The sequence below is a fragment of the Schistocerca gregaria genome, chromosome X, assembly GCF_023897955.1.
Source record: "Schistocerca gregaria isolate iqSchGreg1 chromosome X, iqSchGreg1.2, whole genome shotgun sequence".
Lineage (NCBI taxonomy): Eukaryota > Metazoa > Arthropoda > Insecta > Orthoptera > Acrididae > Schistocerca > Schistocerca gregaria.
This window is the reverse complement of record NC_064931.1, coordinates 214,575,496-214,591,623: the sequence shown is the minus strand read 5'-3', so window position 1 is coordinate 214,591,623 and position 16,128 is coordinate 214,575,496. Positions and strand designations below refer to the sequence as shown.

Genomic DNA, 16,128 nt, shown 5'->3' with positions numbered 1-16,128 from the left:
ATTTGATAGTGTAATGCCGGCCTAACTGAATCATCTGTAACAATCTGAGGTTACTACCAATATTTTGTACCAGCTCATTGTTGTACAACACGAGCTGCAGTTTCCTGGGGCACGCCTGAAGCTACTTCTCCATGTCTCGGTCGGGACACGGCCCGCTGTCTGCGTAGTTGAATGGCACCCGGCGGGTCGTTGCCTTTATTACAGTGACAACAATCGTCACGGGAGGGCCGCCGTGAGCGGTAAGGATGATCCATATTTCAGAGGCAAGACGTGACGGGCGGTGTGCGGCAGCGGCCGCCAGGGGCGCAGGCGTCGCCCCTTATGGATCCCGCGTGCGCGCTCGCCGCGTCGCCAGTTGCGCGCTAGCAGTGGCAGCGTTCGGGTCGGGCAGGATGGCCGACTCGGACCCCGAGGACGACGACGACTACAGCGTCGTCGTGCTGCAGCAGCCCAGCACGTCCGCGGCGCCGCCGCCGCCTCCCATCGTCTACCGCGCCAAGAAGAAGAAGGAAGCGAGCATGGACGAGGAGCCCGACTTGTCCGAAGTAGCAGAAGAGTTCTTGCACGTCGACGACCCTCCACCGCCGCCGGTCCGGAAGAAAAAGAAAACCGTCACCTTCCACAACTGCACTAATCTCGCCTCAGAGCGACGAATCACAACTGGTAAGTAGCGCGTCCTATTGGCAGCTTAGCGCTCGCTCTTTTCTGTCGGTTCTCGTAATATGTCGTACTATTTGAAAACGAAGTTTAGTTACAATGTGATGATTGTAGTACGAAGTATACGGTCATTTTTCCGCCCAAACTTTTTACCTGCTCTTATTGTTACATATTCTCCACCTTGATGTTGGTAGCAAACAATACAATCAGAAAAAAATATTTGCTGTAGTTTGTAGTTGTTGTAATATTGTGTCAAATGACTACCAGTTGAGGTACCAAGTACCACTATCAAACCATCCTCCAATCAAAAACATGACAGAGTACAGTCAGTATACTCTTTTGGAAATATTTATGAAATATTTTTCGATATGGTAACTCAAGTATGGTACTAAGTCTAAGCCTGAAGAATAGACAGCCCATTACGTGTGGTTTGCATTAATCTCGCTTACAAAAATAGTTATCATTATGCCAATAACTACAAGAAGTCAATGGTGTTCGTTAAACAGATGCATATTGCCACCAGATGTGACAAGGTATTGTCCGTAATGATGCTATTGTTATGCACAGTATCTACATGATTAGAAGCATTCGCGATTATGTCGATGTTTCATACAAAAACGCAACGTGTGCAAACGATCCACAAAAACACAACAATTTATATGTCTTTCCCGTCCTTCATGTTTCATTGCAATGGGGATAGGTTCGTTCACTAGGTTTTTTTCTTTTTTTGTTACCTCCTAACATTCCATGTTTTTTGCTGTGTTTTACTTTGTACGTACCTATTAAATTGTAACTGTTAATAAAAAAAAGACAACTCTATACAAAGCGGCTCCCTTGTCATATCTGGCGACAGTTTGCGTCTGTTTAACACACAGCATTCACCTCATTGTTAGTCTAAGATAAACAGAATGTAAATATGTATGATCGGGGATCAGCTCCTCTTGTCTAGTATTCGCTCACTGCACCCGCCATATTACAACACCTTTGAGATAGTTAAGACACTGACAGGGGAGCTTCAGATCCCCGTACAAGCATTCAGGTTTAGTTTTTTCAATTAAGTCAAATACCAAGATGGTTCATTTGATTGGGTAATGAGCAATTTCCTTCCTCTTCCTTGTACAACGTAGACTTGTGCTCCGTTTGCAGTGACAATGCTGACGACCTTCCTGCTTTTCCTGTAAGTGGTCTTCCGGGAGGAGACGTTCGTCTGATAAAAATGTGTTCTACATATATACAGATGTTTAAATCTCAGCAGTGGAAACGATTTAGGTGATAGTAAATTAATAGATAGCGTCTCTTCTGTCTTATTATCAATATCTGTTGTTATAAAATGTGTTTAGTTCATTGTCACCAGCACCATATCCGCTACAACCAATTTTAAACAAACATATTAGACAAAGAGTTTGTCATCCTCAGGATATATCAGGTTAATAACGTATATCTTCGCTTCCAGCCTTGATAATGTTCTACTTTCATTGAAGAACAGAGTCCACAAGTTTCTTCAGGAGTATCACACCCAACTGAACCTACTCACAGGAGATTAGATCACGCTGTGCTACATAACTGCGCACCTGGGAGTGATATGTTTCATCCGCTGCTCTAAATAGATGCAGCCGATTTCTATGGGCCGGCCGCTATGGCCGAGCGGTTCTAGGCGCTTCAGTCCGGAACCGCGCTGCTGCTATGGTCGCAGGTTCGGATCCTGCCTCGGGCATGGATGTGTGTGATGTCCGTAGGTTAGTTAGGTTTAAGTAGTTATAAGTGTAGGGGACTGATGACCTCAGATGATAAGTCCCGTAGTGCTTAGAACCATTGGAACCATTTCATTTCTATGGGATTAAGCACCGCTGATTTAACAGGTCAATCGAGATCCGATAGAATGCCTCAATGTTTGTCAAATCAGAAACGTGTTGTCATCTTGGAAGACGCATGTCCACAGCATACTCATCACGAAGGCTTAGAAGAAAGAGCAACACTTGGTCACCGCGAATATCGAAATGAACAGCTTGCTTCTATGTTCAGGTAATCTGAAGAGTAGAACTGACTCGCTGAAAGAACAACAGCCCCCAAACAACGCAGAGCTATCTCCGATCTGAAATAACCTTCCAAAACATTTCGTGTTAAAGGCCTCATTGGGCCCGTTGGTGTCTCGTCACCATGGATCGTCTGATAATCGCGACTCATCGAACCACATTATAGGCTCCAATCAGTTGCTATCTACTTTGTGTTTTTTACCTACTAGAGACGTGCTGCTTTGCGTGGCACTGTAAGCAGTAGCCATTTGGTAGATCGATGCTCATAATGATCAATGCATAAAGTTCCTTTCACCATGTTTGGTTAAGACGTATCTGCATTCACTGACAGAGGTACTTCTGTTTGGTTTTAAACCGATTGTTACTGAAAGTTTCTGGCAGGTTGAAACTGTTTTCCGGGCCAGGATTACAAACCGGAACCTTTTCCTTTCGCTAGCAAAAGCTACGCATACTGTACTATTTACGCACGGCTTATTTACCGGCGAAAGGAAAAGGTTTCCATTCTTTGTAGTGGTTCGGACCAGTCTCAACCAGCCAGGAAGTTTAAAATCAGTGCGCTCTCAGTCAAAAATGACACCGGGCGAGGTGACGCAGTGGCTAGCTCACTGGGCTCGCATTCGGGAGGGCGACGGTCCAACCCCGCGTTCGGCTATCCTGATTTAGGTTTTCCATGATTTCCCTAAATAGCTCCAGGCAAATTGACACGATGGGTCCTTCGAAAGGGCACGTCCGACTTCCTACCCCATCCTTCTCTAATCCGACGAGACCGATGACCTCGCTGTCTGGTCTCCTCCTCCAAAACTCAACCCCAACTAAAAATGGTTCTGGAACTAATTCCTACACTGCAGCTGAGCCATTTCTCCACTTTGTCGTCTCATTCCCGAGTGCCAGTACCGTAAGGTATGCCGGAGGAGTTCTGCGACGTATGGGAAGTAGATGATGATTTACTGGTGGAAGTAAAAGATAAGGTGGGTTGTGAGTCGAGCTCGATCGCTACAGCATTTGGCCGGGTAAGGCATTTTCCAGGTTCGAGTCCCATTCCGACACTAAATTTTTACCTGACAGGAAACTTCAGATCAGCGCCTACTTCACTGCAGAATGAAAATTCATTTTGGAAATTCATGGCCATTGACAGCGAGTTACACTCGTCTGAGGTGGCTGTCGGTTAGTTCCCTTGTTACATGGTTGCGGGTGGTTCACTTTTCCTGGGAGACACATTGGACTGTCTGCGTAGATATACTAACACATCGGGCAACTTCGTTTCCTGTTTCGGCACGGGCACGTATAAGTTCGATAACTCTTGGGGAATGGCAGCGCATTCTTCACGGAGTGCTGCGCTGAGGAGAGGTATCGATGTTGGTCGTGAGGCCTGGCACGAAGTCGGCGTTCCAAAACATCCCACAGGTGTTCTGTAGGATTCAGGTCAGGCCAGCCAATTTCAGGGATGTTATTGTGGTGTAACCACTCCGCGACAGGCCGTGGGTGCAATCGCCATCCACGAATTGCTCTGCAGCAATGGGAAGCAAGAAGGTGCTTAAAACATTAATGTAGCCCTGTGCTCTGATAATACCATGCAAACCAACAAGAGGTGCAAGCCTCCTCCATGAAAAACACGACCACGCCATAACACCACCACCTTCGAATTTTAGTGTTGGCCCTACACACGTTGCCAGATGACGTTCATCGGGCATTCGCCATACCATCGGATCGCCACATTGTGAACCGTGATTCGTCAATCCACACAGCGTTTTTCCACTGTTCAGTCGTCCAATGTTTACACTCCTTACACCAAGCGAAGCGTGATGTGTGGCTTATGAACAGCCGCTCGACCATGAAATCCAAGTTTTCTCACCTCCCGCCTAACTGTACTTGCAGCGCACACTGATGGAGTTTGGAATTCCTGTGTGATGGTCTGGATAGATATCTGCCTATTACTCATTCCGAACCTCTTCAACTGCCGGTGATATCTGTCAGTCAGCAGACGATGTCGGCCTGGACGCTTTTATGCCGTACGTGTCTCTTCACGTTTCCGCTTCATTACCACATCGGAATCAGTGGACCTAGGAATGTTTAGGAGTGTGGAAATCTCGCGTACAGACGTATGACACAAGTGACGCACAATCACCTGACCGCGTTTGAAGTCCGTGAGTTCCGCGGAGCGCCCCATTTTGCTCTCTCACGATGTCTAATGACTACTGAGGTCGCTGATTTGGAGTACGTGGCAGTAGGTGCAGCACAGTGCACCTAATATGAAAAACGTATGTTTTTTGGGCTGTCCGGATACTTTTGATCACATAGTCTATACACTACTTTACCACAGTGAGTTTCGTCAGCGGTAGAGAGTGACATGACCGCCTTGAAACAGTTTTTCATCATCTACATTGTTTGAAAACGACAAATGTAATCTCTCATGACGGTTACCAATGTCTTGTCGCGTGTACTGATTTTAGGGAACGTTTGGGAATACAAAATACGTTTATATTGCATTTTCTCATAGGATTAGTCTATGATATCGCTTCTTATCGTAAGTGAATTGCATCCTGATAAACTCGGTGTGTACTATACAGGACTATTTTCCATCGGTCTCGAAGGCACAAGTACGGTTTGACATTGTCTAGGCGCTGCAGTCTGGAACCGAGCGACCGCTGCGGTCGCAGGTTCGAATCCTGCCTCGGGCATGGATGTGTGTGATGTCCTTAGGTTAGTTAGGTTTAATTAGTTCTAAGTTCTAGGCGACTGATGACCTCAGAAGTTAAGTCGCATAGTGCTCACAGCCATGTGAACCATTTGGCATTGTCTACTCGATCCTGTCGGCCACGCGCCGTTTTCTCAGAAACAGCCTAGTGGCAGTCCCACACCAAGATAGTGCGTAAAAAATATGTGGGCGGATGATTAATTATGTTCCTTACATCATTCAATTATGGGGGTAGTCTAGAGTAATATGAAATATAGAAATAAATACTTAAACAGCCAGGGTCGCTAATTATACTTTTATTTTTGATGACACGTTCGGCAAATGTAAGTTGCGATCATCGGATCGTATGTAGATACATCTCAATACATCTCCATAAAATGTACGATATATCACGTAAAGTCCGTTACATGTCATTCCAAGAACATAAAGAAATTGATACTTCGACATGTTAATAATAAAACAAGATTTCCACAAAAAAGTATGATGCATATTGCACCGGCTGCAAAAGCTCATATTCACAACTCCTGTTGCGCGATTATGTGCTTGGATAGTCGGTGCAATATGCATAATATTTTACGTAAATCTTGTTTTATTATTGACATGGTGATCCATCACATCCTTAATGTTCCTGGAACGACGTGTTACGAATTGACACTATATACAGGGTGGTTGGAAATCCCCGTTACAGACTACTAGGACTTGTAGTGGGGAGTGAGTACATCCTATTTTGAATAGGAACCCATGTCCGGAAACGTCATCCAACGAGACTACGGGGCGTCAAAGTTACAGGCGGGGCGTGTGTGAATGTACGTATACACAGGGTGATTCCGTGATGATGTTACAGACTTTCTAGGATGATGGAGAACGATAAATGCATTAATTTGAAAGAAGGATCCCTACACCGGAAACGAACGAGTCGAAAGCTATAAACGAAAACCGTTCTGATAGCTCTGACAGCTGTGTTGCGAAGAGTGTAGGGTTGGTAACTTTCAGTGGTGATAGTGTGGGCAAAAAACGAGAAAAAATATCCAATAAACATGGGCTCTAAAGTGCGTACCTTAGCAGCTACGAACACATGCTCAATAGAGATGTGTTTCACATCAGCGAAGGTATGCAACTTAGAGCCCACGTTTATTGGACATTTTTAAGTTACCAGCCCTACACTCTTCGCAACACAAGAACCGGTACATGTATTTAACTGTCAGAGGTATCAGAACGGTTTTTGTTTATAACTTCCGACTCGTTCGTTTACGGTACGATCCTCACTTCAAATTAATACATTTATCGTTGTACATCATTCTAGAAAGTCTGTAACATCATCACCGGATCACCCCGTATATACGTACAGTTACAGATGCCGCGGCTATAACTTTGACGCTCTGTAGTCTCGTTGGATGTCGTTTCCGGATATGGGTTCCTATTCAAAATACGGCGTAGACTACTCATTCCCCTCTACAAGCCCTAGAACTCTGTAACGGAAATATCCGACAACCCTGTATAGTACGTGGAGATTTATTGGGGTGTATTGGCATACGATCCGATGATTGCAACTCACATTTGCCGAAACCGCTCATGAAAAATAAAATTATAATTACCGATCTTGGCTGTTGAACTTTTTTACTTCTGTATTTCGTATTAATTATTATCTCCCTCTCTGTTAGAACTGGAGTACGGGCGCACATATGCAAGTGCAGAAATGTGGCGAACACGGGGATGGCCAGTATGCTGTATTCCTTTAGACACTAAAAGAGACTTTCCAGCCTCAGCCTTTCGAAATCTACGTGATCCTGGTGCATGTGACTTGTGAATAAAAACGCATATTACATGCCGTTAACTCATATGGCTATGAGTCATTTGATTTTGCAAGGCCAACATTTCGGATCAGAAGCCTGTATGCTAGTGTTACTGTTTCAGTTTGCTATTAAGACTTCCCTTATAATATGAACTACAAATCCTACGATGTCCTGCGTTTAGTAATGGAATGACACAATTTCAGAGACTTATCTGGTCTCATACAGATATGATTTTATGTGTGTAGACTGATGCGGCGAGTGAAAAGTTTGTACCAAAGCCGTGAATCGAACCCAGGTCTCCTGCTTACTAGAAAGGTGCGTTGTTGTTTGTTGTGGTCTTCAGTCCTAAGACTGGTTTGATGCAGCTCTCCATGCTACTCTATCCTGTGCAAGCTTCTTCATCTCCCAGTACCTACTGCAGCCTACATCATTCTTAATCTGCTTTGTGTGTTCATCTCTTGGTCTCCCTTTACGATTTTTACCCTCCACGCTGCCCTCCAATACTAAATTGGTGATCCCTCGATGTTTCAGAACATGTCCTACCAACCGATCCCTTCTTCTAGTCAAGTTGTGCAACAAGCTCCTCTTCTCCACAATTTTATTCAATACCTCCTCATTAGTTATGTGATCTACCCATCTGATCTTCAGCATTCTAGGAAGGTGCGTTAGCCACTACAAATTTTCACTCGCCTCTTCAGTCTATATACATAAAATGATATTGGTGTGAGACAGGAAAGTCTCGCAAATTGTGTCATTTCCTTTGTATAAATACCTGCACGTGGGTTTCAGGCTGGATCCTCCATTTATGATCAATGCTGAGGTGCTACACCACAACTTAGAGAGCCTCGGCATTTCGGTTCGTGTAAGGAGGAATTTAAAGGAGATTGGGGCGGCGGGGAGAATTTAAATCGCGAAGGGTGGCGTGCCAGGGTAATCCGTGCAGTATGTCGACCGCTGTGCCACGGTGCCTTAGTGGCTAACACAACTGCCTAGTAAGCAGGAACACGGGTTCGATTGCCGCCTTTGTACAAATTTTCTCACGCCACTTCAGTCTAGATACATAAAATGCCGTTTAGTATTTGGCGTATAATCCTAGTCCCATATCAGTAATTTCTGAAATCCATTAATCAAGTGATATCTTGCCTAAATCTATACTCCGCAAACCACCTTACGGTGCGTGACTGAGGTTTCCTATGGTACCACTGACATTTTCCCTCCGTTCGTGAATGGTACTTGACAAGAACGGCAGTCATCGGGCTTCCGTATGAGCTCTATTATCTCTGATATTCTGGTCGTGGCCATTTCGCAAGACATACACTATCAGATCAAAAGTATCCGGTCACATCTGTGTAATGTGGAACTGATCACTAGATGTGACCCTGACGGAGTAAAAGAAGACGGGTGTTGTGTCGTCAGTAGCGAACAGTAATAGCAGAATGAGTCGGTCCGGAGAAGTGAGTGGCTTCGAACGGGGGATAGTCATCGGCTGTCACACGAGTAACATTTCAAATAGTCCAGAATGGACCAAGTCAAGTGTTGGCGATGTGATTATGAAATGGAAACGCAGAGGGAAAGCCACAGGTTAACCGAGGCGAGACCAACCTCGTGCACTGAAGGAGAGGACGTCGAGCATAGCAGTGTGTCATTGTAAAAAATCTAACGAAATCAACGTAATGAATCATTTGTGAGTTACAAAGTGATACCAGCATCGAGCTGGCCCATTATTGGCCGTAGGGAGTTAAAACAAAGGGGTACAATGGCAAAGCAGCTTCACGGACGCCACATACTTCAGAATTCAGTACTGAGCAACGATTGTAGTGATCTAAAGAGTGACGCCAATGGACAGCGAAGGACTGGAAAATAGAGATTTGGATTGGTAAATCACGCTATATCCTGTGACAATCCGACGGAAGGGTATGGGTTTCACGCATGCATGGAGAACGTCAACTAGTGTTACGGTATGAGGGTGTTTTCAGTGGTTATGGTCTGCTTGCCTTATTTCAAGTAATAAAACGCTAAATGCGGCGGTATATGACTTTTTACAGCATTTTGTCCTGCGTACAGTAGAGGGACAGTTCGGACACTATAACTTGGTATCAGCATGACACTGCACCATGTTGTAAAGCAGCATCTTCAAATCTATGATTTGTGTTCAGTAATATTCCTGCAATTTACTGGCCTGTCCAGGATCCCGACCTGAACTCAATAAAACGAACTTCGGATGATTTAGAACGTCCTCTTCGCTCCAGAAAGACAGTGGTGTCCAACATCATTACCCTCCCCGGTTTCGGCTCTTGAGGAATAATGGGCTGCCGTTTCTCCACAGACATTCAATACACCTCACTGAAAGCTTCTCCAACAGAGTTCAAATCGTCCTAAAGGCGAATGGTGGCCACGCCTCATATTAGTGTCCACTATTAGGTGTCCGGATATTTTGATTAAATATTGCGTGTGGTAGCAAGTAATATGTTGTCAGACACTTCTTCAGCCGTATTCTCTCGGAATTTCAGCAAGAACTCTGCCCTTGATACACGACACCTGTCTTGTAGCGACTGTCTCTGAAATTCGTTCAGCATCTGCATAATGTTACCGCAGCGAATAAAAATCCGTGACGAAACGTGCCACTCGTCCTTGTACATTCTGTATCTCTTATGTTATTCCTACATGGTAAGGGTCCACACTGATGAAAAATACTAAAGTGCCGGCCGCAATGGACGATCGGTTCTAGGCGCACATGTTCAAATGTGTGTGAAATCTTATGGGACTTAACTGCTAAGGTCATCAGTTCAAAATGGTTCAAATGGCTCTGAGCACTATGGGACTTAACATCTGAGGTCATCAGTGCCCTAGACTTAGAACTACCTAAACCTAACTAACCTAAGGACATCGCACACATCCATGCCCGAGACAGGATTCGCACCTGCGACCGTAGCAGCAGCGCGGTTCCGGACTGAAGCGCTTAGAACCGCTCGGCTACCTAGGCCGGCAATTCTCAAGTAAGCACCGCTCCTGCTGAAACTCAGCTTGTCCTTGTCTCACATGATGACCTTAAAACCATGGATGAAGGGCATGAGGCTCGCAGATTTCCGGAAAGTGTCTCACATGGTGTCCCACCACAGCTTGTCGACGAAGGCAGGAACATGCGGAATAGGTTCCCCGACAAGAGAGAGGCACGAAAACATTATAAGTAGTACAACCCCGCACGTTTTCCTTGACAGTGAGTGTTCGTCAGAGACAAGAGTATCGTCATGAGTACCTAAGGGAAGTTGGATAGGACCGCTCTTACTTTGTATAGACGCAAATGATCTGTGGGGCAGGGTAAGCAACACTACGGCAGTTTGCTGACGATACTGTGGTGTACAGGAAGGTGTCCTCTTTGAGTAACTGTATGAGGATACGAGAGGACTTTCACAGAATTTCTATTTGGTTTGATCAATGGCAGATTGCTGTAAATGAAGAAAAATGTGAATTATGCAATTGTTGTTGTTGTGGTTTTCAGTCCTGAGACTGGTTTAATGCAGCTCTCCATGCTACTCTATCCTGTGCAAGCTTCTTCATCTCCCAGTACCTACTGCAACCTACATTCTTCTGAATTTGCTTAGTGTATTCATCTCTTGGTCTCCCTCAACGATATTTACCCTCCACGCTGCCCTCCAATACTAAATTGGTGATCCCTTGATGCCTCACAACATGTCCTACCAACCGATCCCTTTTTCTTGTCAAGTTGTGCCACAAACTTCTCTTCTCCCCAATCCTATTCAATATTTCCTCATTAGTTATGTGATCTACCCATCTAATCTTTAGCATTCTTCTGTAGCACCACATTTCGAAAGCTTCTATTCTCTTCTTGTCCAAACTATTTATCGTCCATGTTTCACTTCCATACATGGCTACACTCCATACAAATACTTTCAGAAACGACTTCCTGACACTTAAATCTATACTCGATGTTAACAAATTTCTCTTCTTCAGAAACGCTTTCCTTGCCATTGCCAGTCTACATTTTATATCCTTTCTACTTCGACTATCATCAGTTATTTTATTCCCCAGATGGCAAAACTCCTTTACTACTTTAAGTGTCTCATTTCCTAATCTAATTCCCTGAGCATCACCCGACTTTATTCGACTACATTCCATTATCCTCGTTTTGCTTTTGTTGATGTTCATCTTATATCCTCCTTTCAAGACACTGTCCATTCCATTCAACTTCTCTTCCAAGTCCTTTGCTGTCTCTGACAGAATTACAACGTCATCGGCGAACCTTAAAGTTTTTATTTATTCTCCATGGATTTTAATACCTACTCCGAATTTTTCTTTTGTTTCCTTTACTACTTGCTCAATATACAGATTGAATAACATCGGGGAGAGGCTACAACCGTGTATCACTCCCTTCCCAACCACTGCTTCCCTTTCATGCCCCTCGACCCTTGTAACTACCATCTGATTTCTGTACAAATTGTAAATAGCCTTTCGCTCCCTGTGTTTTACCCCTGCCACCATTAGAATTTGAAAGAGAGTATTCCAGTCAACATTCTCAAAAGCTTTCTTTAAGTCTACAAATGCTAGAAACGTAGGTTTGCCTTTCCTTAATCTTTCTTCTAAGATAAGTCGTAAGGTCAGTATTGCCTCACGTGTTCCAGTGTTTCTACGGAATCCAAACTGATCTTCCCGGAGGTCGGCTTCTACTAGTTTTTCCATTCGTCTGTTAAGAATTCGTGTTAGTATTTTGCAGCCGTGGCTTATTAAACTGATTGTTCGGTAATTTTCACATCTGTCAAAGCCTGCTTTCTTTGGGATTGGAATTATTATATTCGTCTTGAAGTCTGAAGGCATTTCGCCTGTTTCGTACATCTTGCTCACCAGGTGGTAGAGTTTTGTCAGGACTGGCTTTCCCAAGGCCGTCAGTAATTCCAATGGAATGTTGTCTACTCCGGGGCCCTTGCTTCGACTCAGGTCTTTCAGTGCTCTGTCAAACTCTTCACGCAGTATCATATCTCCCATTTCGTCTTTATCTACATCCTCTTCCATTTCCATTATTTTGTCCTCAAGTACATCGCCCTTCTATAGACCCTCTTTATAGTCTTTCCACCTTTCTGCTTTCCCTTCATTGCTTAGAACTGGGTTTCCATCTGAGCTCTTGATATTCATACAAGTGGTTCTCCTATCTCCAAAGGTCTCTCTAATTTTCCTGTAGGCAGTATCTATCTTACCCCTAGTGAGATAAGCCTCTACATCCTTACATTTGTCCTCTAGCCATCCTTGCTTAGCCATTTTGCACTTCCTGTCGATCTCATTTTTGAGACGTCTGTATTCCTTTTTGCATGCTTCATTTCTTTTTCCTTTTTCAAATTCTAAAGGTGGCAGGGGTAAAATACAGGGAGCGAAAGGCTATTTACAATTTGTACAGAAACCAGATGGCCGTCATAAAAGTCGAGGGGCATGAAAGGGATACAGTGGTTGGGAAAGGAGTGAGACAGGGTTGTAGCCTCTCCCCGATGTTATTCAATCTGTAAATTGAGCAAGCAGTAAAGGAAACAAAAGAAAAATTTGGAGTAGGTATTAAAATCCATGGAGACGAAGTAAAAACCTTGAGGTTCGCCGATGACATTGTAATTCTGTCAGAGACGGCAAAGGACTTGGAAGAGCAGTTGAACGGAATGGACAGTGTCTTGAAAGGAGGATATAAGATGAACATCAACAAAAGCAAAACGAGGATAATGGAATGTAGTCAAATTAAATCGGGTGATGCTGAGGGAATTAGATTAGGAAATGAGACACTTAAAGTAGTAAAGGAGTTTTGCTATTTAGGAAGTAAAATAACTGATGATGGTCGAAGTAGAGAGGATATAAAATGTAGACTGGCAATGGCAAGGAAAGCGTTTCTGAAGAAGAGAAATTTGTTAACATCGAATATAGATTTATGTGTCAGGAAGTCGTTTCTGAAAGTATTTGTTTGGAGTGTAGCCATGTATGGAAGTGAAACATGGACGATAACTAGTTTGGACAAGAAGAGAATAGAAGCTTTCGAAATGTGGTGCTACAGAAGAATACTGAAGATAGGGTGGATAGATCACGTAACTAATGAGGAGGTATTGAACAGGATTGGGGAGAAGAGAAGTTTGTGGCACAACTTGACTAGAAGAAGGGATCGGTTGGTAGGACATGTTTTGAGGCATCAAGGGATCACAAATTTAGCGTTGGAGGGCAGCGTTGAGGGTAAAAATCGTAGAGGGAGACCGAGAGATGAGTACACTAAGCAGATTCAGAAGGATGTAGGTTGCAGTAGGTACTGGGAGATGAAGTAGCTTGCACAGGATAGAGTAGCATGGAGAGCTGCATCAAACAAGTCTCAGGACTGAAGACAACAACAACAACAACATGCTTCATTTACTGCATTTTTATATTTTCTCCTTTCATCATTTAAATTTAATATATCTTCTGTTACGCAAGGATTTCTACTAGCCCTCGTCCTTTTACCTACTTGATCCTCTGCTGCCTTCACTACTTCATCCCTCAAAGCTACCCATTCTTCTTCTAGTGTGTTTCTTTCCCCCATTCCTGTCAATTGTTCCCTTATGCTGTCCCTGAAAATCTGTACCACCTCTGGTTCTTTCAGTTTATCCAGGTCCCATCTCCTTAAATTCCCACCTTTTTTTAGATTAAAACTGAAGAAACTGCAAAAATTATGCAGATGAATAGGAAAAACAATCCCGCTGTCTTCGAACACAGCTCTAGTAATGTACCGCCTGACACAGTAACGTCGATTAAGTATCTAGGGCGTTACGTTACAGGGCGATATGAAACGGAAGGTGTACGTTAGGACAGTAGTAAAGGCGAACGGTCAACTTCACTTTATTGGGGATATTTTATAAAAGCGTGCTTCAGCTGTAAAGAAGACTACGTGTAGAACACTAGTGCTGCCCACACTTGCATACTGCTGGAGTGTTTGGGATCATCACCAGGTCGGATCAAAGAAAGCATCGAAGCAATTCAGAGGCGACCTGCTAGATTGCTACGATAGGTTCTATCAACACGCAAGTATTATGAAGATGCTTCGTGAACACAAATGGGAATCGTTGGAGGGAAGACGGCGTTCTCTTCGCAGAGAACTATTGAGAAAATTTAGAGAACCGGCATTTGAAGCAGACATCAGAACAATTCTACTGTCTCCAACGTACATTTTGCCTAATGACCACGAGCATAAGAGAAATTAAGGATCGTACGGAGGTGTATAGATTTCGGTTTTCCCTCGCTTCATTTTTGAGTGGAACAGGACAGGAAATGACTGGTACAAGGTACACTCCGCCATGCGCCACACAGTGGTTTGCAGAGTGTGTACGTAGATGTAGATGTAGAATGGGTCGACCGTGTGTTTTGTAAGCCACTTCTTTCGTGAATGAATTACATTTCCGGCGGGGTCAGGGATTTTCTCTGCCTCGTGATGGCTGGGTGTTGTGTGTTGTCCTTAGGTTAGTTAGGTTTAAGTAGTTCTAAGTTCTATGCGACTGATGACCATAGATGTTAAGTCCCACAGTGCTCAGAGCCATTTGAACCAACTTAACATCTGAGGTCATCAGTCCCCTAGACTTACAGCTACTTAAACCTAACTAACCTAAGGACATCACACACATCCATGCCCGAGGCAGGATTCGAACCTGCGACCGTAGCAGTCGCGCGGTTCCGGACTGAAGCGCCTAGAACCGCTCGGCCAACGCATAAGCGCAGCATTTTTGACAGTTACGTAGTTGTTATTAATTCTGTGTAAAAAAAAAAAAAAACTTTGTTGACATTCATGAAAGGTTCTCTCTCATCGGACAGTTCGGCAGCAAATCAATGAAACTAACGGAATACGAAGTCCCTTTCTTCTAAAGTTGTCGGCAATCCTAATCTTTTTGTCTTTCCTTTTCGTGCCTTTTATGAAATTATTAATAAATACAATATATTTAGCATTATTTCGATTTACTTGCAGTCTAAGTAACGTAAAAATTGGATATAAAAATGTTCCTGTATATGGATTCGAACCCATGTCCTTCCATTACCGTTCTGTACTCTTCTGCCGCGCCAAGCATGCCAACACAAAATGGCTGATGCGTCTCCCGACCAACGGCAAAAATGCTATTTTCTTCGAAACGCTAGAGCATCTGGAGCTTTCATTTCTGTTACTTTCATTTTTGACGGATCCATGCATATACCATAAATTTGAACAAAATCGCCGATGACGAACAGGCGCGTTCCTCGTGTCAGCCTGGCAGATATGATATGATACACGAGTTGGGATGGAAGTCATTACAGCATAGACGTTTTTCGTCGCGGCGAGAGCTTTTTACGAAATTTCAGTCACCAACTTTCTCTTCCGAATGCGAAAATATTTTGTTGAGCCGAACCTACATAGGTAGGAATGATCATCAAAATAAAATAAGAGAAATCAGAGCTCGAACAGAAAGGTTTAGGTGTTCGTTTTTCCCGCTCGCTGTTCGGGAGTGGAATAGTAGAGAGATAGTATGATTGTGGTTCGATGAACCCTCTGCCAAGCACTTAAATGTGAATTGCAGAGTAGTCATGTAGATGTAGATGTAGATGCATATGCGTTTCCTATAACAACATTATCAGGTCATTCCAGTTTATTTACCTCAGGATTCGTAATGTTTCTGCGGTAATTACTGTTTGTAGAGAGTTTTCACCAACTGAGTAACCGAATAGTAATGTATTTCTTCCCCTCTTTACACGCAGTGTGTTACATTTATTTACGGTCAGAGTCAACGGGTTGTTGTTTTACCTACGGTTTAAGGACCGCGACTTCATAAACGCACTCCGACGAGAAAAGTGACACAAGCCAGGAAACTGCAATTTTTGTTTTTTGTCACTGAAAGATACGCGTGACGTGCCGCAGCATGCAAGAAAAACGTATCTCTATACCGCAAATTGCCCGCTTCATGGCGTTTGTGACAGT

The 16,128-nt window shown here is 43.8% G+C and overlaps 1 protein-coding gene across 1 annotated transcript in view; it reads left to right on the top strand.

The window, feature by feature from the left end:
• The first annotated feature begins 359 nt into the window (after window positions 1–359).
• LOC126298384 (inactive phospholipase C-like protein 1) overlaps window positions 360–16,128 on the top strand; it is a 1,421,164-nt gene continuing 1,405,395 nt past the window's right edge. The window contains exon 1 of the mRNA XM_049989691.1: window positions 360–663. Within this exon, the coding sequence (XP_049845648.1) occupies window positions 393–663 (271 nt within the window). The 5' untranslated portion in view covers window positions 360–392. The remainder of the gene's footprint in view (window positions 664–16,128) is intronic.